This window comes from Schistocerca serialis, chromosome 11 (genome assembly GCF_023864345.2).
Source record: "Schistocerca serialis cubense isolate TAMUIC-IGC-003099 chromosome 11, iqSchSeri2.2, whole genome shotgun sequence".
NCBI lineage: Eukaryota > Metazoa > Arthropoda > Insecta > Orthoptera > Acrididae > Schistocerca > Schistocerca serialis.
In genome coordinates this window covers 194,514,739-194,540,714 of record NC_064648.1, presented here as the reverse complement: position 1 = coordinate 194,540,714, position 25,976 = coordinate 194,514,739, and the positions used below count along the sequence as shown (strand labels likewise).

Sequence of the window (25,976 nt, the reverse complement as noted above, 5' to 3'; positions counted from 1 at the left end):
TCGTTGACCTTCAAAGACCTTACTGTTACACATCATTGGATTCGTCTCGATAGATGCTATCAGAAAATAAGTGTCAAACTATAGCATCCTATCTAAAAAAAAACAAAAAAAAACTAAGTTGACCTTCATGTCTCTGATGCGACCCCACCTAGCAACAAAAAACCAACGTCATATTATGGCCACCATTGTCACATGTAATATTTTTCCTACAAACTTTTCAGCTATTATCGTACTTTCGGAGTCATTCTAGATGGCTGTAGTTAGTGACTCACCCTGTATAATGGATGGTCCGCCTGTTAAAGTATAGTGGTCACTTCCGCATTACATAGGAGTGTCCGAAAACTTTTGATGAGACGGTGTATTCGAGCTTGTCCTTTGTGTATTTGAATCCTGTTTCTGCGTATGGACAGCTGAGCGGCGGTGTTGCCTAAACCAGCTGGAGAAGGCGTGGTGACTGTGGTGCACGGTCTAGAGTCCAGTGCTCGAAACTGAGAGACTTTTTGAAGGTGGCTGAACTGCTTCAGGGCGTTTACTAGCGGAACGGTACTGATGTCGAATTTAACCCCGTCTCTCGTGTAAAAGCACGGCTGGTGACTCATTTTTAGGCTGCTTTGTGTGACAGTGTAGCAGTCCAGAAACTCAATTCGTGCTCGCGATTTCGCGTTTCTTAGTCAACCTGCGGACCCGAACGTTGCGTGATTTGTCTCGCACGCCACTCAATGCTAAGTATCTGCAAGGTGCCTCGCGGTGCGCGGCGGAGAATACTTTGTGTCCCACTATCATTTCACACACTCTCTCTTCCATTCGCGACTGTTTCATGAGAAGAAGAACATTCGATGTAATTCCACAGATTTTTTCGCTACGCTCATTTGGCGAGACATGTTGTTGTGGTCTTCTTTCCCAAGACTGGTTTGATGGAGCTCTCCATGCTACTCTATCCCACGCATGCCTTTCCAACACCGAACAACTATTGCTGCCTAAATGGCTCTGAGCACTATGCGACTTAACTTCCAAGGTCATCAGTCGCCTAGAACTTAGAACTAATTAAACCTAACTAACCTAAGGACATCGCACACATCCATGCCCGAGGCAGGATTCGAACCTGCGAACGTAGCGGTCGCTCGGCTCCAGACTGCAGCGCCTAGAACCGCACGGCCACTCCGGCCGGCCAAGGGCTGCCTAAATCCTTCTGAATCTGCGTACTGCATTCACCTCTTTGTTTCTCTCTGCAATCCCCTACCCCACACTTCCCTCCAGTACTAAACTGGTGATCCCTTGATGTCCCAGAATATGCGCAACTAACCAATCAATTCTTCTAGTCAAGTAGTAGCATAAACTTCCTGCCAACCCAATTCTGTTTAGTACCTTCTCATTAGTTACGTGATCCACCCACCTAAATTTCAGCATTCTTCTGCAGCACCACATTTCAAAAGCTTCTATTCTCTTCTCGCCTGAACTGTTAACCATTTACGTTTCACTTAAAAAAATGGTTGAGATGGCTCTGAGCACTATGGGACTAAACACCTTAGGTCATCAGTCCCCTAGAACTTACAACTATTTAAACCTAACCAACCTAAGGACATCACACACATCCATGCCCGAAGGAGGATTCGAACCTGTGACCGTAGCAGTCCCGCGGTTCCGAACTGCAGCGCCTAGAACCGCACGGCCACCGCGGCCGGCCGTTTCACTTCAATACATGGCTACACTCCAGACAGATAGCTTCAGAAAAGACTTCCAAACACTTAAATCCACATTAGAGCTTAAAAAATTCTTTTCTTCCTAAATGCTTTTGCTGCCGTTGCCCGTCTCCATTTTACATCCACTCTACTTTGGCCATCATCAGTTATTTTCCTGCTCAAGTAGCAAAACTCATCTACTACTTTAAGCGTCTCGTTTCCTAATCTGATTCTCTTAGTATCACCTGTTTTAATTCGACTACACTCCATTATCCTTGTTTTGCTTTTGTTGATGTTCATCTTGCATCCTCCTTTCAAGACACTGCGCATTCCGTTCAAGTGCTCTTCCAAGTCCCTGTACCGGATAAAATTAAAATGTCATCGGCAATCCTTAGGGTTTTTATTTCTTCTCGCTGAACTTTAATCTTTTCACCAAATTTTTCTTTGGTTTTATTTATTGTTTGTTCAATGTACAAACTGAATAATATCGGGGAGAGTCTACAAACTTGTCTCACTCCCTTCTCAACCACTGCTTCCCTTTCATACCCCTCGACTGTTGTGACTGCTGTCTGGTTTCTGTACAAGTTGTAAATATCTTCCTGTACGTTACATCTGCTACCTTTAGAATTTCAAAGAGACTATTCCAGTCAAAAGCCAAAAGCTTTCTCTAAGCCTACAAATGCTATAAACATTGGTTTTCCTTTCCTTAACCTATCTTTTAATATAAGTCTTGAATGTTCCTATATTTTTCCAGAATGCAAACTGATCTTCCTCGAGGTCAGCTTTCACCAATTTTTCCATTCTTCTGTGAACAATTAGTTTCGTATTTTGCGAATATAACTTATTAAAGTGATAGTTCGATAATACGCAAACCTCTCAGCACCTGCTTTCTTGCGAATTGGAATTATTAAGTTCTTCTTTAAGTCTGTGGGTACTTTGCCTGCACCATACATCGTGAGTTTTATCATGGTTGCCTCTCCCGAGGCTGTCAGTAGCACTGGTGGAATGTCGCCGACTCCCACAGTCCTGCCGGCCGCTGTGGCCGAGCGATTCCAGGCGTTTCACTCCGGAACCGCGCTGCTGATACGGTGTAAGGTTCGAATCGTGCCTTGGACATGGATGCGTGTGATGTCTTTAGGTTAGTTAGGTTTAAGCAGTTGTAAGTCTAGGGGACTGATGACCTCAGATGTTAAGTCCCATAGTGCTCAGAGCCATTTGAACCATTTGAACTGAGAGTCCTGTTTCGACTTTCAGTGCTCTGTCGAATTCTTCTCGCAGTATTGTGTAACTCCCATCTCATCTTCATCTACGTCGTGTTCCATTTCTATAACATTGCCTTCGTGTTAATCTCCCTTGTATAGAACTTCTATAAACTCCTTCCTCGTCTCTGCTTTCCCTTCCTTGCTTAGGACTGGTTTTCCAACTGCACTCTTGTTATTCATGCATTTCAAAATACCTACGGGTGTACTGCCGGTCTACAGTGTCCAACGGGCACAATATTTCGGCGATCATACATGTCGCCATCATCAGGTGAACTGACGGACTAAGCTCCTGTGAACGTGCCGGCACGGAGATCCGTACGCTATGGCTGCTCAGGTGGGTTCGGTCGCGGCGGTGGCCGATTTAAATACCCTCCGCCCGCGGCCCGCTCCCTCCGCCGTCCGCGCCCCGCGCCACGGTCGCGCGGTGGAACAGATTGCGACGGCGTCTGAGATGACGTCGGTGTGACGGCTCTGTCCGCCGTGGTCGTCACAACTATACGTTTGCTCGATTTACTCTCGATTAACCCAATCGCTGGTTCCCAAGCCTTGCTTATAGCCACAGTCACGGTTTCTGAGGTCGTCATTGGTGCGAATTTCGATGGCATCTCTAATAACGCTGTCCCAGTATCTCGACGTCTGTACCAGAATCCTCGTGCGTTCATACTCCATCGCGTGATTTTCCGACAAACAATGGTCAGCGACCGCCGACTTGCTCGGATACGTCAGTCGAGTGTGCCTCTAGTGTTCACGGCATCGGTCCTCGACGGTACGCATCGTCTGACCAATATACGACTTGCCACATTGACACGGAATCTGGTACACGCCGGCCTTCCTCAGACCGAGGCCATCTTTGGCGCTCCCCACCAGTGCACGAGTTTTATTCGGAGGACAAAACACAGTTCCGACCCGCTGTTTCTTGAAAATGCGGGCGACTTTCCCCGAGAGTGCGCCTGTATATGGAATAAACGCAGTGCCTACCTCCTCCCTCGTGATTTCATCCATCTCCACAGGTTGTGCTATAGTGGTTGGGCGGAGAGCACGTTGAATCTGCCACTCTGAGTACCCATTTTTTCGAAATACAGTTCTCAGATGTTCCAATTCCTTGGGTAGACTCTCTGCGTCAGAGATAGAACGCGCCCTATGTACTAGAGTTTTAAGTACCCCATTCCTGTGTGAAGGGTGGTGGCAGCTGTCTGCGTGCAAACACAGATCAGTGTGCGTTGTCTTCCGATACACGCCATGACCTAGGGTGCCGTCAGTCCTTCTCTTGACCAAGACGTCAAGGAAAGGTAATTTACCCTCCGTTCCAGTCTCCATGGTGAATTTGATGTTGGGGTGTATGGAGTTTAGATGTGTAAGGAAGTCATGGGGTTTATCCATACCAACGGAAAAAGTAAGTAGGTTTCCATTCGGATGACGACAGGGCTTCCTCCTCGAAGTTCTCCATGTACAAATTCGCTACCACCGGTGCGAATGGGCTACTCATGGCGACTCCCTCCGTTTGTTCACAGGAGCTCAGTCCGTCAGTTCACCTGATGATGGCGACATGTATGATCGCCGAAATATTGTGCCCGTTGGACACTGTAGACCGGCAGTACACCCGTGGATATTTTGATTATCAGATACGCCGGGAGAAACTCAAGAATCACTTCATACATTTGTTCCTCTTTCCTCCAAAGGCTATTTCATTTTCCTTCCTCTAGTGAAATACGCTTCGAAATCCTTCCATTCCCGGTTAGCCATTTTGCGCTTCTTGTCAATCTCATTTTTAGACGTTTTTATTTCCTTTCGACAACATTTGCTGCAGTTTTATATTTTCTCCTTTCGTTAATTATATTCCATATCTCCTGTGTTATTCAAGGATTTCTATTACGCTTCATCTTTTACCTGCTTTGTCCTCTGCTATCTTCAGTATTTCATCTCTCACAGTCACCCATTCGTTTTCTGCTGTATTCATTTCCCCCGTTCTAGTCAGTAGTTGCCTAACTCTCCCATTGAACTCTCAGCAACCTCCGGATCTTTCAGGTTATTCAGGTCACATCACCTTAAATTCCTACATATTTGCAAATTCTTCAGTTTTTATCTACAGCCCATAGCTATCACATTACGGTTCGACTCCACATTTCAGCTGGAAATGTCTTACGATTTAAAATATGGTTCTGAAATGTCTGTCTTACCATTATATAGTCAAACTGAAACCTTCCAGTGTCTCCACTTCTATTCAGCATATATAACCATCCTTCACGAATCTTAAAACAATTTGATGATTAATTTATGCTCCGTGCAATGTTCCACGAGGCAGCTTCCTCTTTCATTCCTTTCCCCCAGATTGTATTCAGCTACAGCTTTTGCTTTTCTTCCTCTTCCTCAGAAGTATTTTACCCAAGAGGATCATTTAATCATACGGTAAAGCTGCACGCCCTCGGACACAATTATGGCTGTAGTTTCCCCTTGCTTTCAGCCGTTCGCAGTACCAGCACAGCAAGACCATTTTGGTTAGTGTTACAAGGCCAGATCAGTCAATCATCCAGAGTGTTGCCCCTGCAACTGCTGTAAAGGCTGCTGCCCCTCTTCAGGAACCACACGTTCATCTGGTCTCTCAGCTGATACCCTTCCATTGTGATTGCACCTGCGCTACGGCTGTGTGTATTGCTGAGGCGCGCAAGCCACCTCACACACGGCAAGGTGCATCGTTCGTGGGGGGTGGTCGCGAAACATACATGGGGGAAAAATAGTTTGTTACCCAGTCAGTTTGTCCCACATACATTTCGCGATTCCTCCACGAACCATGGACCGAAACATATGTGGGAAAGAGTAATATGTTGCACAATTAGTTTTCTGACACACACTCCCTGAATTTCGACAGTAACCTTTTCTGTGGCAACATGTAGCATCTACCACTGGAGTTTGTTGAGCATCTCTGTACCGCACTAGTGTTCACTAAAAAAAAAAAAAAAGACTGCGATGAAATGCATTGTTCCTCGTTGTCTACGCCTTCTGTTAATCCAACCTAGTAAGGGGGCCAGACTGATGGGCAGTCTGTTTTAGTAAATGGCTGATACGGTGCATGATCTCAGTTGCAGGCTGCTTAGCTAACGACTTCCAGGAACAACAAGAATTTGATTTTCACTATTTCAAATAATTAATGGCCGAAATCAAAAAATTTAAAATGTTGTCGTAATCTGCTCATTAAACGGTATAATTCTATATCACACGTTTAACACATTAAGGAAAAAATTATAGTGGGAAACTGTGTGAATGTCTTGAGGCAGTGTAACTCATGGCGCGCAATTTACCCAGACTATATTCATCCATCACAGCCTATGAGAACGTGAGCACTTAGTGACTTCCAACAAACTTTAAATATAAATTCAGATATTTTCTAAACTTTCTCTGCCTTACGTGCTTAACGTCAAATATTTTACTAACTCATTCATATAGAAATAATAGGAGGTCCGAAGCTGTTTCACACGTGACACTTCGATTCTTTAAGGAATCAGGAGTGGGAGGGGTTTACTGGTACTCATGGGTCGGTCCAACAAGTGTCTTGTAAGCCGCTCCTTTCGTGGATGAGTTACATTTTCTTAAGATACTTCCAACGAATCTCTGTCTGGCATCTGATTTTCCTACTATTTGTATCGTGTGGACGTTCGAATCCAGGCCGCTCCATGCGATCACTCCTAGCTACGGTATGGTAGGTAGTTACTGTTGTCGTTACTTGCCAACAACAGCATAATGGGACACCATGGATCCCTTCGCCTATTTACGCAAAGTACATTCCGTTTATCTACGGTCAGGTTCTATATCCAGTCGCTGAACCAATAGCAGACCCCCTGCAGACCTTCCCACGTCTCGCTGCAGCCCTTCTGGCGTCGCTACCCCAGTGTAAACAACAGCGTAGACCCTGATTAGCCTCACGGAGCTTCAGACGCTATTCACTAAGTCATTTATGCACGCGATAATTCGAAAGTCATGTCCTATTGGATAAATAGGATGAACCAGAACTCCCTCAACAAACTTTTGGAGGTGGCAGTATGTACAAAAAACTAAAAAACAAAAAAATACCTTCAAAAGTATCCGGACACCTGGCTGACTTACAAGTTCGTGGTGCCCTCCACCGGTAATATTAGAATTCACTATGCCTTGATGACAGCTTCCACTCCCTCAGACATGTGTTCAATCAGGTGCTGAAACGTTTCTTGGGGAATTGCAGCCCATTCTTCACGGAGCGCTGCACTGAGGAGAAGTATCGATGTCGGTCGGTGAGGCCAGGCGCACAGTCGGCGTTCCAAAACATCCCCTCGGTGTTCTGTAGGGTTCAGGTCAGGACTCTGTGCGGGCCACTCCATTACAGGGATGTTATTGTCGTGTAACCACTCCGACACAGGCCGTGCATTATGAACAGATGCTCGATCGTTTTCAAAGATTCAGTCGCAATACCCGAATTGCTTTTCAACAGTTGGAAGCAACAAGGTGCTTAAAACATCATTGTAGGCCTGGCCTGTGATAGTGCCACGCAAAATAGCAACGGTTGTAAGACCCTTTCATGAAAAACACGACCACACCATAACACCACCGCCTCCGAATTTTGCTGTTGGCACTACACACGCTGGCAGATGACGTTCACCCGTCATTCGCCATACCCACATCCTACCAGCGGATCGCCACATTGTGTACCGTGATTCGTCAGTCCACAGAACGTTTTTCCACTGTTCAATCGTCCAGTGTTTCCGCTCCTTACACCAAGCAATGCTTACTTTGGCATTTACCAGCGTGATGTGTGGCTTATGAGCAGCTACTCGACCATGTAATCCAAATTTTCTCGCCTCCCGCCTAACTATAATAGTGTTTGTAGTGGATCCTGATGTAGTTTGGAATTCCCGTGTGATGAAAGATGACTAACTGAAACCCTCAGCTGCCGACAGGTATTGTTGATATACCTCGATGTGGACAGCTGAAAATGTGTGCCCCGACCGCGACTCGAACCCGGGATCTCCTGCTTACATGGCAGACGCTCTATCCATCTGAGCCACCGAGGACACATGAATAGCGCGACTGCAGGGACTTATCCCTTGCACGCTTCCCGTGAGACTCACATTCCCAACTGTCCACAATTCTACATACGTATTGCACCTTATAGACATTTGCCCACCCACTCATTACTTGTGCACGCTTTGGCGATTCCCGTAAGAGTTTGGGCAAGCTGTGCGCATTCGCGCAGACGAAGGTCAATGGCTGGGTAGCCTTTAACTATATATATGAAGACAGTAACTGTTCTCGAAAGAAGCGTGCAAGGGATAAGTCCCTGCAGTCGCGCTATTCATCTGTGTCCTCGGTGGCTCAGATGGATAGAGCGTCTGCCATGTAAGCAGGAGATCCCGGGTTCGAGTCACGGTCGGGGCACACATTTTCAGCTGTCCACATCGAGGTATATCAACAACACCTGTCGGCAGCTGAGGGTTTCAGTTAGTCATCATTTATTCCACGGAAAAGCTGCACGGTCATCAACAGCATTCTGTTCTTTCGAGAACAGTTACTGTCTTCATATATACCGTGTGACGGTCTGGATAGATGTCTGCCTATTCCACATTACGACCCTCTTCAACTGTCGGCGGTCTCTGCCAGTCAACAGACGAGGTCGGCCTGTACGCTTTTGTGCTGCCGGCCGGCGTGGCCGAGCGGTTCTCGGCGCTACAATCTGCAACCACGCGACCTCTACGGTCGCGGTTTCGAATCCTGCCTCGGGCATGGATGTCTGTGATGTTAATTAGGTTTAAGTAGTTATAAGGTCTAGGGGACTGATGACCTCAGATGTTAAGTCCCATAGTCCTCAGAGCCATTTGAACCATTTTGCTTTTGTGCTGTACGTGTCCCTTCACGTTTCCACTTCACTGTCACATCGGAAACAGTGGACCTAGGGATGTTCAGGAGCGTAGAAATCTCGTGTACAGACGTATGACACACGTGACACCGAATCACCTGACCACGTTCGAAGTCCGTGAGTTCCGCGGAGCGCCCCATTCTGCTCCCTCACGATGGTATGGAGTACCTGGCAGTAAGTGGCAGAACAGTGCATTTAATATGAAGAACGTATGGTTTTTGGGGTGTCCGGATACTGTTGATCACATAGTGTAGCTTAACAACTGCAAGTCAGTTTCACAATACAGTAAGATTTTCAATTAAGTTATTACAGTCATCCTCCTCAGTCACGTTCCGCCTTCCAATTCCAAGTCGTTTTTATTTGAACAAATTCTAAATGTGTCTCAGTCAAAAGTCTTGCATTTTCGCTTTCGAATCTGTAGTAGTGCAGAGAGCAGAAAAAAAAGAAAAAAAATGGTTCAAATGGCTCTGAGCACTAAGGGACTTAACATCTGAGATCAACAGTCCCCTAGAACTTGTTGTTGTTGTTGTTGTTGTGGTCTTCAGTCCTGAGACTGGTTTGATGCAGCTCTCCATGCTATTCTATCCTGTGCAAGTTTCTTCATCTCCCAGTACCTACTGCAAACTACATCCTTCTGAATCTGCTTAGTGTATTCATCTCTTGGTCTCCCCCTACGATTTTTACCCTCCACGCTGCCCTCCAATACTAAATTGGTGATCCCTTGATGCCTCAGAACATGTCCTACCAACCGATCCCTTCTTCTGGTCAAGTTGTGCCACAAACTCCTCTTCTCCCCAATCCTATTCAGTACCTCCTCATTAGTTATGTGATCTACCCATCTAATCTTCAGCATTCTTCTGTAGCACCACATTTCGAAGGCTTCTATTCTCTTCTTGTCCAAACTATTTACTGTCCATGTTTCACTTCCATACATGGCTACACTCCATACAAATACTTTCAGAAATGACTTCCTCACGCTTAAATCTATACTCGATGTTAAAAAATTTCTCTTCTTCAGAAACGCTTTCCTTGCCATTGCCAGTCTACATTTTATATCCTCTCTACTTCGACCATCATCAGTTATTTTGCTCCCCAAATAGCAAAACTCCTTTACTACTTTAAGTGTTTCATTTCCTAATCTAATCCCCTCAGCATCACCCGATTTAATTTGACTACATTCCATTATCCTAGTTTTGCTTTTGTTGATGTTCATCTTGTATCCTCCCTTCAAGACACCATCCATTCCGTTCAACTGTTCTTCCAAGTCCTTTGCTGTCTCTGACAGAATTACAATGTCATCGGCGAACCTCAAAGTTTTTATTTCTTCTCCATGGATTTTAATACCTACTCCGAATTTTTCTTTTGTTTCCTTTACTGCTTGCTCAATATACAGATTGAATAACATCGGGGAGAGGCTACAACCCTGTCTTACTCCCTTCCCAACCACTGCTTCCATTTCATGTCCCTTGCCATCTGGTTTCTGTACAAATTGTAAATAGCCTTTCGCTCCCTGTATTTTACCCCTGCCACCTTTAGAATTTGAAAGAGAGTATTCCAGTGAACATTGTCAAAAGCTTTCTCTAAGTCTACAAATGCTAGAAATGTAGGTTTGCCTTTCCTTAATCTTTCTTCTAAGATAAGTCGTAAGGTCAGTATTGCCTCATGTGTTCCAGTATTTCTACGGAATCCAAACTGATCTTCCCCGAGGTCGGCTTCTACTAGTTTTTCCATTCGTCTGTAGAGAATTCGTGTTAGTATTTTGCAGCTGTGGCTTATTAAACTGATTGTTCGGTAATTCTCACATCTGTCAACACCTGCTTTCTTTGGGATTGGAATTATTCTATTCTTCTTGAAGTCTGAGGGTATTTCGCCTGTTTCATACATCTTGCTCACCAGATGGTAGAGTTTTGTCAGGACTGGCTCTCCCAAGGCCGTCAGTAGTTCCAATGGAATGTTGTCTACTCCGGGGGCCTTGTTTCGACTCAGGTCTTCCAGTGCTCTGTCAAACTCTTCACGCAGTATCGTATCTCCCATTTCATCTTCATCTACATCCTCTTCCATTTCCATAATATTGTCCTCAAGTACATCGCCCTTGTATAGACCCTCTATATACTCCTTCCACCTTTCTGCTTTCCCTTCTTTGCTTAGAACTGGGTTTCCATCAGAGCTCTTGATGTTCATACAAGTGGTTCTCTTATCTCCAAAGGTCTCTTTAATTTTCCTGTAGGCAGTATCTATCTTACCCCTACTGAGATAAGCCTCTACATCCTTACATTTGTCCTCTAGCCATCCCTGCTTAGCCATTTTGCACTTCCTGTCGATCTCATTTTTGAGACGTTTGAATTCCTTTTTGCCTGCTTATTTACTGCATTTTTATATTTTCTCCTTTCATCAATTAAATTCAATATTTCTTCTGTTACCCAAGGATTTCTACTAGCTCTCGTCTTTTTACCTACTTGATCCTCTGCTGCCTTCACGACTTCATCCCTCAAAGCTACCCATTCTTCTTCTACTTTATTTCTTTCCACCATTCCTGTCAATTGTTCCCTTATGCTCTCCCTGAAACTCTGTACAACCTCTGGTTCTTTCAGTTTATCCAGGTCCCATCTCCTTAAATTCCCACCTTTTTGCAGTTTCTTCAGTTTTAATCTACAGGTCATAACCAATAGATTGTGGTCAGAGTCCGCATCTGCCCCTGGAAATGTCTTACAATTTAAAACCTGGTTCCTAAATCTCTGTCTTACCATTATATAATCTATCTGACACCTTTTAGTATCTCCAGGGTTCTTCCATGTATACAACCTTCTATCATGATTCTTAAACCAAGTGTTAGCTATGATTAAGTTGTGCTCTGTGTAAAATTCTACCAGACGGCTTCCTCTTGCATTTCTTAGCCCCAATCCATATTCACCTACTACATTTCCTTCTCTCCCTTTTCCTACACTCGAATTCCAGTCACCCATGACTATTAAATTTTCGTCTCCCTTCACTATCTGAATAATTTCTTTTATTTCATCATACATTTCTTCAATTTCTTCATCATCTGCAGAGGTAGTTGGCATATAAACTTGTACTACTGTAGTAGGTGTGGGCTTCGTATCTATCTTGGCCACAATAATGCGTTCACTATGCTGTTTGTAGTAGCTTACCCGCGTTCCTATTTTCCTATTCATTATTAAACCTACTCCTGCATTACCCCTATTTGACTTTGTGTTTATAACCCTGTAGTCACCTGACCAGAAGTCTTGTTCCTCCTGCCACCGAACTTCAGTAATTCCCACTATATCTAACTTTAACCTATCCATTTCCCTTTTCAAATTTTCTAACCTACCTGCCCGATTAAGGGACCTGACATTCCACGCTCCGATCCGTAGAACGCCAGTTTTCTTTCTCCTGATAACGACATCCTCTTGAGTAGTCCCCGCCCGGAGATCCGAATGGGGGACTATTTTACCTCCGGAATATTTTACCCAAGAGGACGCCATCATCATTTAATCATACAGTAAAGCTGCATGCCCTCGGGAAAAATTACGGCCGTAGTTTCCCCGTGCTTTCCGCTGTTCGCAGTACCAGTACAGCAAGGCCGTTTTGGTTATTGTTACAAGGCCAGATCAGTCAATCATACAGACTGTAGCCCTTGCAACTACTGAAAAGGCTGCTGCCCCTCTTCAGGAACCACACGTTTGTCTGGCCTCTCAACAGATACCCCTCCGTTGTGGTTGTACCTACGGTATGGCTATCTGTATCGCTGAGGCACGCAAGCCTCCCCACCAACGGCAAGGTCCATGGTTCATGGGGAGGCCCTAGAACTTAGAACTACTTAAACCTAACTAACCTAAGGACATCACACGCATTCATGCCCGAGGCAGGATTCGAACCTGCGACCGTAGCGGTCGCGCGGTTCCAGACTGAAGTGCCTAGAACCGCTCGGCCACATCGGCCGGCCAGAGAGCAGAACAGCGCATTACTCAAGACGACAGCAATACGAGTTAAGAAATATAATTTACAGAGTTTTTGTGTTTTCGCACAGGGATCGCTTTTGTACTTATTCAGTTTTACAGGACCTTAGTAAGATCGAGTAGATCTGAACGTACTTACCTCTTATTTGTCATTATCACGAACAGGTTTTCATTAGTTTGCGTTTATGGGTATTGCCTTCTTGCTAGTAGACAGACTGTTCAAAACTGGGTAGGGTAAATATACAGATATACGTAATTAGACACGCAGTCAGCACACCACTTGATATAACTGTTCTTCGTGAGACATAAAGATCACACCTTACTTTAGATGTAAACGTTACGGTGTCACAGGAGATTCCTGAGATTATTCTGAAAAATTGTCAACTGTTTTTGTGCATTTGCCTGGTCCTCCAGTAATCTGAATCATCCGACATAATAGCTTCACGCGAGCATAGGGTCGGAAATTGTCTTTGGTGGACCGGAGATCTTCACCAAAGCGTTCGGCAGCCCTTCGGGCAGCTCAGCGACGCGTGCAGCCTACACTGCCCCTGCACACATCAGCGTCGCGTACTATCCCTGTCGCAGTAACAGACGGAGACTGCACACACACACAGACGTGGCCAGAAAATAGTGCCGCGAGTATTCCGTCGCCTTCCGCTATATAGGTCGGCGCTAGAGCAGCACAGATCTGGTCTTCCACCTTCGACAGTCTCTCCTAACCTCTGGGCGAGTGCTACACACACCCATCGTCTTAAGATGCTGTCGAAGCCCATCATAGGAACCGACGCCGGGTTTATACAGCACTCGTCGTTGTCTCCCTTGGTGCAATCGGACTGTATGCAGGAAGGACTTTTATGTTCCTGTGCTAATCTCCATCTACATCATACTCTGCAAGTCACCTAATGGTGTGTGGCGGAGAGTACCACAGAGTACCACAACGTGATCCGTCCAACCCCGTTCCACTCGGGAATAGTGCGTGGGAAGAATGATTGTCGGTAAGCCTCTGTATTGGCTCTAATTTCTCCAATTTCCTCCTCGTGGAGATGTATGTTTCCTACTGAAAAGTGCTGTCCAGAAATTACTGTTACCGTGATGCCTAAGGTCTCTCTTGTAACGTCTGCCAGTGGAGATTGTTTAGCATCTCCGTAACGCTCTCCCGCCATCTAAACGATCCCGTGACGAAACGCTCAGTTCTTCGTTCGATCTTCTCTATCTCCTCTATCAGTGCTGATAGGGGTCCCAGAGGGATGAACAGTACTCAAGAATCGGGCAAACAAGCGCCTTATAAGCCACTTCTTTCGTGGATGATTTACATTTTCTTAAGATTCTTCCGATGAATCAGAGTCTGGTGTCTGTTTTTCCCACTATCTGTTTTATATGGTCATTGCATTTAAGGTCTGGTCTAGATGGTTACGCCTAGATAGCTACACCTAGATATTTTGTGGCAGACGCTGTCTCCAGCTGTTTGTCATGAACAGCGTAGCTGTACAGTAGTGGATTTCTTTTCCTAAGTATGCGAAATATGCTACATTTATTTACGTTCATGGTCAACTGCCAGATCCTGCACCATTCATCAATTCTCTGCAGGTTGTTCTGGAAGTCCTGACTATCTTCTAGCTTTGCTACTTTGGTATAGACATGTGCATCATCTGCGAATAGCCTTAAAGGGCATCCGATGCTTTCTACTAGATATCGTAAACAGCAACGTTCCCATCACATTTCCCTGTGGTACTTCGGATATTACCTTTACATATGTCGATTTTGTTTCGTTAAGAGCGAGGTGTTGAGTTCTGTCTGCAAGAAAGTCTGGAACCCAATCGCAAGTCCGCTCCGATACTCCGTAAGCTCCTATTTTTTCATTAAACGGCAATGTGGGACGGTGTTAAATAGTAAGTAGGCTGTTTAGGTTGTTATCTTGGTAACGCCACGTGGCGCTCTGTATGAAGATCACTCACTGTGCTGTGTGCAGTCTGTGGCTAGTTGGCATTGTTGGAATATTCGCTAGTGTAGTGTTGGGCAGTTGGATGTGAACAGCGCGTAGCGTTGCGCAGTTGGAGGTGATCCGCCAGCAGTGATGGATGTGGGAAGAGAGATGGCAGAAATTTAAGAGCGGACGATCTGGGTGTCTGTCCGTCAGAAAATAGAAATCTGTAAGACTGGATGTCATGAACTGATGTATATATATGTATTATGACTTTTGAACACTATTAAGGTAAATACATTGTTTGTTCTCTACCAAAATCTTTCTTTTGATAACTGTGCCTATCAGTAGTTAGTGCCTTCAGTAGTTAGAATCTTTTATTTAGTATTGGCGCTCGCTGTACTGCGGTAGTAAAGAAGATTTTTGTGAGGTAAGTGATTCATGAAAGGTATAGGTTACTGTTAGTCATGGCCATTCTTTTGTGGGGATTATTGAAAGGCAGATTGCGTTGCGCTAATAATATTGTGTGTCAGTTTAGTGTTGATCAGAATAAGTAAAGAGCGAAATGTCTGAGTGCGTTCAGTTTTGCTCAGCTGTTTGAAAATCAAATAACGTAGAGGTTTATCAGCACAGTCATTAATAATTGTTCAAAGGGGACGTTTCAAAATGTCTTACTGAAATCAAGAAACACGGCATCAACTTGAACGCCATTGTCCGAGTTTCGCAGGATCTCTGTTTGCGGAATCCATGTTGATTTTTATAGAGATGTTCACTTTCCAAATACGCCATAATTCTAGAGCATAAAATACACTCCTGGAAATTGAAATAAGAACACCGTGAATTCATTGTCCCAGGAAGGGGAAACTTTATTGACACATTCCTGGGGTCAGATACATCACATGATCACACTGACAGAACCACAGGCACATAGACACAGGCAACAGAGCATGCACAATGTCGGCACTAGTACAGTGTATATCCACCTTTCGCAGCAATGCAGGCTGCTATTCTCCCATGGAGACGATCGTAGAGATGCTGGATGTAGTCCTGTGGAACGGCTTGCCATGCCATTTCCACCTGGCGCCTCAGTTGGACCAGCGTTCGTGCTGGACGTGCAGACCGCGTGAGACGATGCTTCATCCAGTCCCAAACATGCTCAATGGGGGACAGATCCGGAGATCTTGCTGGCCAGGGTAGTTGACTTACACCTTCTAGAGCACGTTGGTTGGCACGGGATACATGCGGACGTGCATTGTCCTGTTGGAACAGCAAGTTCCCTTGCCGGTCTAGGAATGGTAGAACGATGGGTTCGATGACGGTTTGGATGTACCGTGCACTATCCAGTGTCCCCTCGACGATCACCAGTGGTGTACGGCCAGTGTAGGAGATCGCTCCCCACACCATGATGCCGGGTGTTGGCCCTGTGTGCCTCGGTCGTATGCAGTCCTGATTGTGGCGCTCACCTGCACGGCGCCAAACACGCATACGACCATCATTGGCACCAAGGCAGAAGCGACTCTCATCGCTGAAGACGACACGTCTCCATTCGTCCCTCCATTCACTCCTGTCGCGACACCACTGGAGGAGGGCTGCACGATGTTGGGGCGTGAGCGGAAGACGGCCTAACGGTGTGCGGGACCGTAGCCCAGCTTCATGGAGACGGTTGCGAATGGTCCTCGCCGATACCCCAGGAGCAACAGTGTCCCTAATTTGCTGGGAAGTGGCGGTGCGGTCCCCTACGGCACTGCGTAGGATCCTACGGTCTTGGCGTGCATCCGTGCGTCGCTGCGGTCCGGTCGCAGGTCGACGGGCACGTGCACCTTCCGCCGACCACTGGCGACAACATCGATGTACTGTGGAGACCTCACGCCCCACGTGTTGAGCAATTCGGCGGTACGTCCACCCGGCCTCCCGCATGCCCACTATACGCCCTCGCTCAAGGTCCGTCAACTGCACATACGGTTCACGTCCGCGCTGTCGCGGCATGCTACCAGTGTTAAAGACTGCGATGGAGCTCCGTATGCCACGGCAAACTGGCTGACACTGACGGCGGCGGTGCACAAATGCTGCGCAGCTAGCGCCATTCGACGGCCAACACCGCGGTTCCTGGTGTGTCCGCTGTGCCGTGCGTGTGATCATTGCTTGTACAGCCCTCTCGCAGTGTCCGGAGCAAGTATGGTGGGTCTGACACACCGGTGTCAATGTGTTCTTTTTTCCATTTCCAGGAGTGTATGTTCCATAATTCTACAATAGATTGACGTCAATTATATAGGTCTACAATTGTGTTGATCTTACGGCCTTTCTTAAAAGCAGGAATGAGTGGCGTTTTTTTCCAGTCGTTAGACATATTTCAGTAGCTCAAGTGAAGCACGATAACTTACTGCTAGGAGGGGAGCAAGTTCTTTCACATAATAGTATTCAGGATAGCTTCACCGGACTTAGAACATTTTCTATACCAGCGTATTTGTCAGATTATGGCATTACAATGCTGTCAAGTCTTGTAAGGTGGCATGGTCTCCTGACCTTCATTTCTTACATATTCCGACCTCATCATCGTATTCTGCGTATCAAGACGTTTCATTTGAGACCAAACTCGATAGGGTAGAGTCAATTTTACATATTTCCATTTAATCGATATGCAAATCCAATAAATAAATAGCAAGTGTGCACCGAGATTAAAAAGTCGAGGCTGGCGTATAAAAACATTCAAGACACGACGACCACAGGAGTTTTTGTTCGGCGGAGGCAACCAGCCCGCTGGAAAGTCCATAGGAGGGTGAGTTAACACGCAGCTGCGCCAGCTGGCCGTCTGCCAAGGGACCAAAACAGTTTTCGCCAGAGAAAAGGGATAATAGCCTGCATGTTCACCTTAAACGTTAAACCCACTGTATTGTTTGGGAGAGCCCCGGCATACGCATTTTTTTGACAGACCTAGTTCACAGTTTCAGATTTCTCACAAGTGGACAGTAAATGCCTAATACAGATGCTATACATTTCTGGATTGGTCGGCTTAGCCATTCTCCCATTTGTAAGAGTAATGCTGATTGGTGGACTATTTCTGGCGCAATGAGCCGGAGGAATGAAGGGATGATATGCCCTTTCGCTTTTTGCTCTGAGGGAAGTCGTTCCGGTGATATTCTTGTAGCGGGAACACGTAGCGTGTGCGATTGCTCTCGTGTGTGTATGCAGAGAGCGAGGAACAAAGTCTCTACTCAGTACTGCTCTGAGAGAACACCTTTGTCGCTAGTGAATCGGAGTGATGCACTATATTGAGTTGCTCGCGATTAAGCGTTTGTTCACTGTATTGACCACAATACTTAATGTGCGGTGTGAACATAAAAGCTAACCTCCCATTCCGAAAAGAACCCGGAAATTTGTGTATCACTTTATAAATAAAAATTTCACTTGATTTTCTTAAATTTTGCAATAAATAGTATTTTCCGTTCGTTTAATGTTTTTCTTGCACCAACTTTCAATACTCCACACCCAAGTATCCCACTCGTTACATAAGAAAATAATATATTTTTGTGTCTTTTCCGTTCAGCGGTCGACTCCAGAAGATATTTACTGCTGAAAGTTTTTTAGGGATTTCTTTTTGGTACGTTAGGAGCGTCTGTCTGACTTCTGTAGTAGTGTGGGGTGGAAATTGCTTCTTGCAGGAGCCAAAGTGTACTTGTCAGATCAATATGTTGTGCAGCTCGTCAACATAACACCCACATACTGACAGTCTTCATACCTGTAAGAAAATGCAATTGCGATTTTGTTGTTATTGGGGAAACAGACGTTACTTTCCTTGCTCAATTAACTTTTGCAAATTTTGATCACTAATTTTGCTGTGTCGGCGTGAGCGACATACCAGCCTCATTTCGAATTCTAGAGTTGCTTCGTGACCGCTGCACCGTAGTCGAGCAAAATACAGAGTACGGGTACATTTGTTTAGCACACCAATGCGGCTGGAGATCGGCATATGGTTGAGAAAGGGTGGGCTGTTACCTCACCTGGAAGAGCTCGCCGAACAAGATGACGGCGCCGCCGGCCTCCAGCGGCTCGCCGTGCTCGCTGATGATGGTGCACAGCTCCAGCATCTCCCTGTGCACCTGCGATGACGCCTTCTTGCCTCGCAGCTCCGTCTTGGACCCAGCCTTCGGCCTGTGGACAGCACATTCGTCTTAAGGAACAGTACGATACCTCTTGTCCCTGGTTACTGGCAGGTCATCTAGACTAGTACTCCATGAGCAAATACCTTACAGCGAAATAGGACATTGTTCCACAGTCGTTTTAGTGAACATCAAGTCACTTGTTACTAGCTGTTCGTCTATATTAAGAGCACATTAGCATACACTGATGAACCAAAATATTATGACAACCTCCTTAATAGCTTGTTGTTCTTTATTGGAACGAAACACCGCTTATGAGGGTGTAAGGTGGCAGAATAAGTGGTCAGATTCGCACCTTACATGAGACCATTAGAAATCATAATGAGAAGGTGAAGATGACACCTAACGTAAATCTACAGTTACGAGAGTATTTGCCTATCAATTACAGTCAATCGACAGTAATTAACACACCATTTCTATACAATGAATGTCTTTGAGCAGAAGGTAGAACAGGGAACACGAGTCGAGTCGCTTTTAGTATCCAAAAGCCAGCTCCACAACGGCATAGCGAAGCTGTGCTGCAGGAGTTACGCTGGAAACCACTTAAAGGGGTGGCAGAAAGGAGGACAGCGACCCCAGGCCAGGTGATTCAAGCTGGAGGACCGCTTGTAGCGATGGCATCGGTACAAGGGCAGAGAAGAGGCTTCAGAAAACTGCGTTTCGAAATTACAATGGGATACGAACAAAAGCAACTGACGCATTTTCGTCTAGCGAGTGTGACACACGGTAAGGTCAATGTACTTTAGACGTGTAGAATGGGCAAAAAACGTCCGATTGGCGGATACGCACTAGGAAGGAGAAAAATACTGAAGTTTCGACGCAGTTTGGTGGAAGGGACGTTGCGATTGGTAGAGGGTGTTTCTACAAAATAAGAGGAACGCTCCTATTGGTCGAAAAAAGCCGTGGCGTGTAAAAGGAACCCAAGTGGAGGGAGGCATTTATGCCATGAGTAGGACAAGAGAGAAATTTTTCGAGGAGACTCTTCTCTCAACTGGCGCGAAGTGCAGAACGAAGCGCTTAACGCTCCGTACGAGGTAGAGAAGAAATTTGTGTGGACACTGCGTTCATAGCGGCTGCACTTCAGCTAAAATTAGTTGTAGCAACGTTTAGCTCCAACTGTGGAGAAACGAGCCAGCCAAATTAGTTAATTGTTCTTCGAGAACTGAGAGGGCACTATAATATGCTCGCTGCTCCAACCATGCGCGTGTATATCGCCACATAATAAGACTAGGGCTGAGTACATGTTTTCTCACATCACGAGAAACACAGGGAAAATTTCTGCTGGAAAGTTCAGCAAAGGCCAGATTAGTTTTATAGGAATTTCAGTGGGAGAGAGCGGCCTTGCAGACAGCAGCACATTGCAGCTTAAGGTAAATACTGCGTGCAGAGGCATAAACTTTGTTGGTTCACCAGCTTGCATCCACTATAAACTCGAGTGGCCCTGGGTAATCTTGTTCTCAAATTTGTCACTTGACTAACCATCCACCGTAGACTTGATCCTAAATAGTACCGAACTTTGAACCGGAACTGGACGATTTTCGTAGTACTGACCAACATCGTAATGCATGTGTAGGAGCAATTTTGTAAAGAAACGTCCAATTTAACTTTCATATTATTGCGCTTAGGAATAATGTAAAGAAACTTCCAATGAAACTTTCATAATATTGTGCTTAGGATTAATGTTGTTTCAGAGAGTTAATATCTAACATTGTTGTGTATAAACTTATTTCACTTTTTGATATTGGCAAGATGCATTATCGATTGCGCTGTTTTTATGTTGGCGAGTTGAAAACTGTGCGAAAAGCTGTAATTTCGTGAGAAATATTGCGCCATTAAACTTGTCATTTCACCTCACACAGTTGTTCTCAATTCAAGAATAAGCAAAAACATAAGCCCTGCACCTTTACAAGGGATCCGACAGTTTGTTGGTAGGCTTGTGGGAGATATGTGGTATTAGATGCATATGCACAGGTCATGTAATTCGCATAAATACTGGGCCACTGATTTGTGTACGCAGTGGTGGCGCCTGATAGCGACCAAGGCTGCCTCCATACGATTCACATGAGTCGAATTTTGAGTTCACTATAACGCTCTCAAAACAACTGTAGTACGTTTCTGGCTTTGAGACGCAGATAATTACACTCCTGAAAGATGATATCGCCGTCGGGGAAGGCATCAAGCGTGAAAGGATGCACGTGGTTTGCAGTTGTCAGCGTGGCTTTGGTTACCACCACACGTCCCATGGAAGCGCAGGAGAATGTCTTCCATGGGCCAACACTGCTCCCACCAACCTATGTCAGTGGTGGGCCGCACGTTTAGAACAGCCATGCACCTTGATGACAGGGTTCGTGGAGACGACCAGCGACCTAGTGTAACAAAAACGTGATTAACGCGAAGAGGCGACTGGTTTCCATTGATCAATGGTCAAATCCTGACAGACCTAGTTCGCAGTTTCAGAGTTCTCACAAGTGGACAGTAATCGCCTAACGCTGATGCTACCTATTTCCGGACTGGGCAGCTTAGCCATTCTCCCATTTGTAAGAGTAACGCTGACTGGTGGACTGTGCCCCCTGAAATCGTTCAAAATGGTTCAAATGGCTCTGAGCACTATGGGACTTAACTGCTGAGGTCATCAGTCCCCTAGAACTTAGAAATACTTAAACCTAACCAACCTAAGGACATCACACACATCCACGCCCGAGGCAGGATTCGAACCTGCGACCGTAGCGGTCGCGCGGTTCCAGACTGTAGCGCCTAGAACCGCTCGGTCACTCCTGCCGGCCGTGAAATCGTAATTGACGATGTCGTCAGACCGACATGTGACCATGTAGGGGTGGCCCACTGTGGAGCTCCACTTTCAGTTACGTACGATGAACACTATGCTCCAAAACCCTTGTACATGCACCAGCGTTGTGCTATTTCGGCAGCGATAGCACAGTTCAGCATCTGTCCTACTTTACAGACCCCCCGTTCTGTGAAGAGTTGTTTACGTTCAACCATTTAGCGCCAAGTGGTAGCCTTACTGTGCTTCTACAGCTTTCCGTAGATGATGATGATGTTTGGTTTGTGGGGCGCTCAACTGAACGGTTATCAGCGCCCGTACAAATTCCCAACCTTTGCTCAGACCACTCTCGCCACTTTCATGAATGATGATGAAGTGATGAGGACAACACAAACACCCAGTCACCTCGAGGCAGGTGAAAATCCCAGACCCCGCAGGGCATCGAACCCGGGACCCCATGCTCCGGAAGCGAGAAGGCGACAGCGAGACCACGAGCTGCGGACGACTTTCCGTAGGTGCTCACGACAGTAGCACGTGAACATTCGACCAGCTTACCCGTTTTCGTGATACTCGTTCACAGATTCTGCGTAATAAGAATCTGCCCTTTATACCAGGCCATATCTTTGCTAGGGTGATCCCACGTCCATGTCTGCTCCGCTTACATACTATCATTACCGCGTCATGTGCCCACAGGCCACCAGGTGGCATCCAATATCGGGGTGGGCAGTGGTCATAATATTTTGTCTTATCAGTGTATACCTTGCAATGAACCTCGGCATTATGCCACACTCGATTTGGTGCAGAACGCTATACACCATGTTGCTGGAAAATTCCTTCCAATAAGACTATGTCAGTAAACACCTTCCATCAAAATAAATTGTCTCGCCCACGCTCGAAGAACTCGATCTGTCAAGTCACTTGGTACTACCTGCTCATCTATATTAAGACCATATGAGTATATACTTTGCAATGCAACTGGCACCCGTTTTAGTGAAGAACACAATCCGTCAAATCACTTGTTACTAGCAGTCTATTATAAGAACACATGATTATAGCGACTAGATTCTTTTAGCACTCTGCTTGCGTTTTTATGCTGTTTATTTCTGCTGTGGGCTTCAGTCCAAAGACCAGTTTGATGGAGTTCTCCACGGCACTCTATCCTTTGCAAGCCTCTTCATCTCTGTATAACTAGTGAAACCTATATTCAGTTAAACCAACTTACTGAATTCAGTCCTTTGTCCCCCCCACTTCCTTCTGTTCTCAGACTGACCATTCCGTGATGCCTCTGGGAGTGTCCTATGACCTGAGCAGTTCTTTTTGTAAAACTGAGCCATAAACTTAATTTTGTCCCCCATTCGATTCGGTATCTCTTCATTAGTTGCTCGATCTACCCATCCAGTCTTCGGGATTCCTTTGGAGCACCATATTCCAAAAACTTCTATTCTCCTGCTCTCTGAACTGCTTATCGTCTATTTTTTGCTTCTGTACGGTGGTACATTCCATACAAACACCTTCAGGAAACTTTTTCTAACATCTAAATCTGTATTCGATGTTAACGGATTTCTCTGTTTGTGAAATGCTGTTCTTACTACTGTTGCCTTTCAGAAAATAACAAGACGACCGTATGCGCCATTTATGTCAGTACCCTTAGCTAGTTAGTTGTTTATTCATCCACAGCTGATATATGAAAGTATCAGACATGTCAGCTTAGTTGAGAAAACGAAGCAAAATAAAAAAGGACAAGTGTGATCAGGACTCGTGTAGCGAGGGTTCACTACACACTTAAGTACATAGGTACTTCATCCATTCCGAAAACAGTGAATTTCGACGATTTTTGCTTGTTATCCATATCGGTACTGGTAAGATATGACGATAAGAAGAGTAGGCTGAAGATCAAGACATTAGTCAGGAAGAATCAATACGCAACGAAGTGGGATATCGAAGTACTAAGGAATGACGAGATACGTTAGAAGTTCTCTAACGCTATAGATGCAGCAATAAGGAATAGCGCAGTAGGCAGTACAGTTGAAGAGGAATGGACATCTCTAAAAATGGCCATCACAGAAGTTGGGAAGGAAAACATAGGTACAAAGAAGGTAGATGCGAAGAAACCATGGGTAACAGAAGAAATACTTCAGTTGATTGATGAAAGGAGGAAGTTCAGACGTGTTCCGGGAAAACCAGGAATACAGAAATACAAGTCGCTGAGGAATGAAATAAATAGGAAGTGCAGGGAAGCTAAGACGAAATGGCTGCAGGAAAATGTGAAGACATCGAAAAAGATATGATTGTCGGAAGGACAGACTCAGCATACAGGATAGTTAAAACAACCTTTGGTGACATTAAAAGCAACGGTGGTAACATTAAGAGTGCAACGGGAATTCCACTGTTATATGCAGAGGAGAGAGCAGATAGGTGGAAAGAATACATTGAAAGCCTCTATGAGGGCGAAGATTTGTCTGATGTGATAGAAGAAGAAACAGGAGTCGATTTAGAAGAGATAGGGGATCCAGTATTAGAATCGGAATTTAAAAGAGCTTTGGAGGACTTACGGTCAAATAAGGCAGAAGGGATAGATAACATTCCATCAGAATATCTGAAATCATTGGGGAAGTGGCAACAAAACGACTATTCACGTTGGTGTGTAGAATATATGAGTCTGGCGACATACCATCTGACTTTCGGAAAAGCATCATCCACACAATGCCGAAGACGGCAAGAGCTGACAAGTGTGAGAATTATCGCACAATCAGCTTAACAGCTCATGCATCGAAGCTGCTTACAAGAATAATATACAGAAGAATGGAAAAGAAAATTGAGAATGCGCTAGGTGACGATCAGTTTGGCTTTAGGAAAAGTAAAGGGACGAGAGAGGCAATTCTGACGTTACGTCTAATAATGGAAGCAAGGCTAAAGAAAAATCAAGATACTTTCATAGGATTTATCGACCTGGAAAAAGCGTTCGACAATATAAAATGGTGCAAGCTGTTCGAGATTCTGAAAAAAGTAGGGGTAAGCTATAGGGAGAGACGGGTCGTATACAATATGTACAACAACCAAGAGGGAATAATAAGAGTGGACGATCAAGAACTAAGTGCTCGTATTAAGAAGGGTGTAAGACAAGGCTGTATCCTTACGCCCCTACTCTTCAATCTGTACATCGAGGAAGCAATGATGGAAATAAAAGAAAGGTTCAGGAGTGGAATTAAAATACAAGGTGAAAGGATATCAATGATACGATTCGCTGATGACATTGCTATCCTGAGTGAAAGTGAAGAAGAATTAAATGATCTGCTGAACGGAATGAACAGTCTAATGAGTACACAGTATGGTTTGAGAGTAAATTGGAGAAAGACGAAGGTAATGAGAAGTAGTAGAAATGAGAACAGCGAGAAACTTAACATCAGGATTGATGGTCACGAAGTCAATGAAGTTAAGGGATTCTGCTACCTAGGCAGTAAAATAACCAATGACGGACAGAGCAAGGAGGACATCAAAAGCAGACTCGCTATGGCAAAAAAGGCATTTCTGGCCAAGAGAAGTCTACTAATATCAAATACCGGCCTTAATTTGAGGAAGAAATTTCTGAGGATGTACGTCTGGAGTACATGGTCTGTGGGGAAACCGGAACAGAAGAGAATCGAAGCATTTGAGTTGTGGTGCTATAGACGAATGTTGAAAATTAGGCGGACTGATAAGGTAAGGAATGAGGAGGTTCTACGCAGAATCGGAGAGGAAAGGAATATGTGGAAAACACTGATAAGGAGAAGGGACAGGATGATAGGACATCTGCTAAGACATGAGGGAATGACTTCCATGGTACTAGAACTGTAAAGGGCAAAAACTGTAGAGGAAGACAGAGATTGGAATACGTCAAGCAAATAATTGAGGAGGTAAGTTGCAAGTGCTACTCTGAGATGAAGAGGTTAGCACAGGAAAGGGATTCGCGGCCGGCCGCATCAAACCAGTCAGTAGACTGACGACCAAAAAAAAAAAAAATATATCCAAATATTCAACGTAAATCGGGGTCTCTTTTGATTGCGTTTCCGTAGAAGAATAAATTACTTACACATCCAATTGAGTGTAGACTTTATTAAGTGAGATACATTTAAACTTGATACATCTACTTGTTCGTGATAAATAGTGCTTTTAACGGACGAACGAGAAGACATACGAAAAACATGACAAAAAAGGTTTTTTGGGTGGTACAATCAAAAACTAAAAATTTTCGGATTTTTTTTTCCTTTACGTGTGAAAGCCTGCTGCTTGCCAGATTTCATGATTCTAGGTCAACGCGAGGTGTTCCGCAAGTTCTGATGAATGAGTTTGCGAGGA

At 45.1% G+C, this 25,976-nt stretch overlaps 1 protein-coding gene across 1 annotated transcript in view; it reads right to left on the bottom strand.

Annotated features, from left to right (window-relative positions):
* Window positions 1–25,976, bottom strand: part of LOC126427056 (actin-binding Rho-activating protein-like) — a 219,360-nt gene that overhangs the window by 45,052 nt on the left and 148,332 nt on the right. Inside the window, exon 3 of the mRNA XM_050089235.1 lies at window positions 18,701–18,851. Coding sequence (XP_049945192.1) covers window positions 18,701–18,851 — 151 coding nt within the window. The remainder of the gene's footprint in view (window positions 1–18,700; window positions 18,852–25,976) is intronic.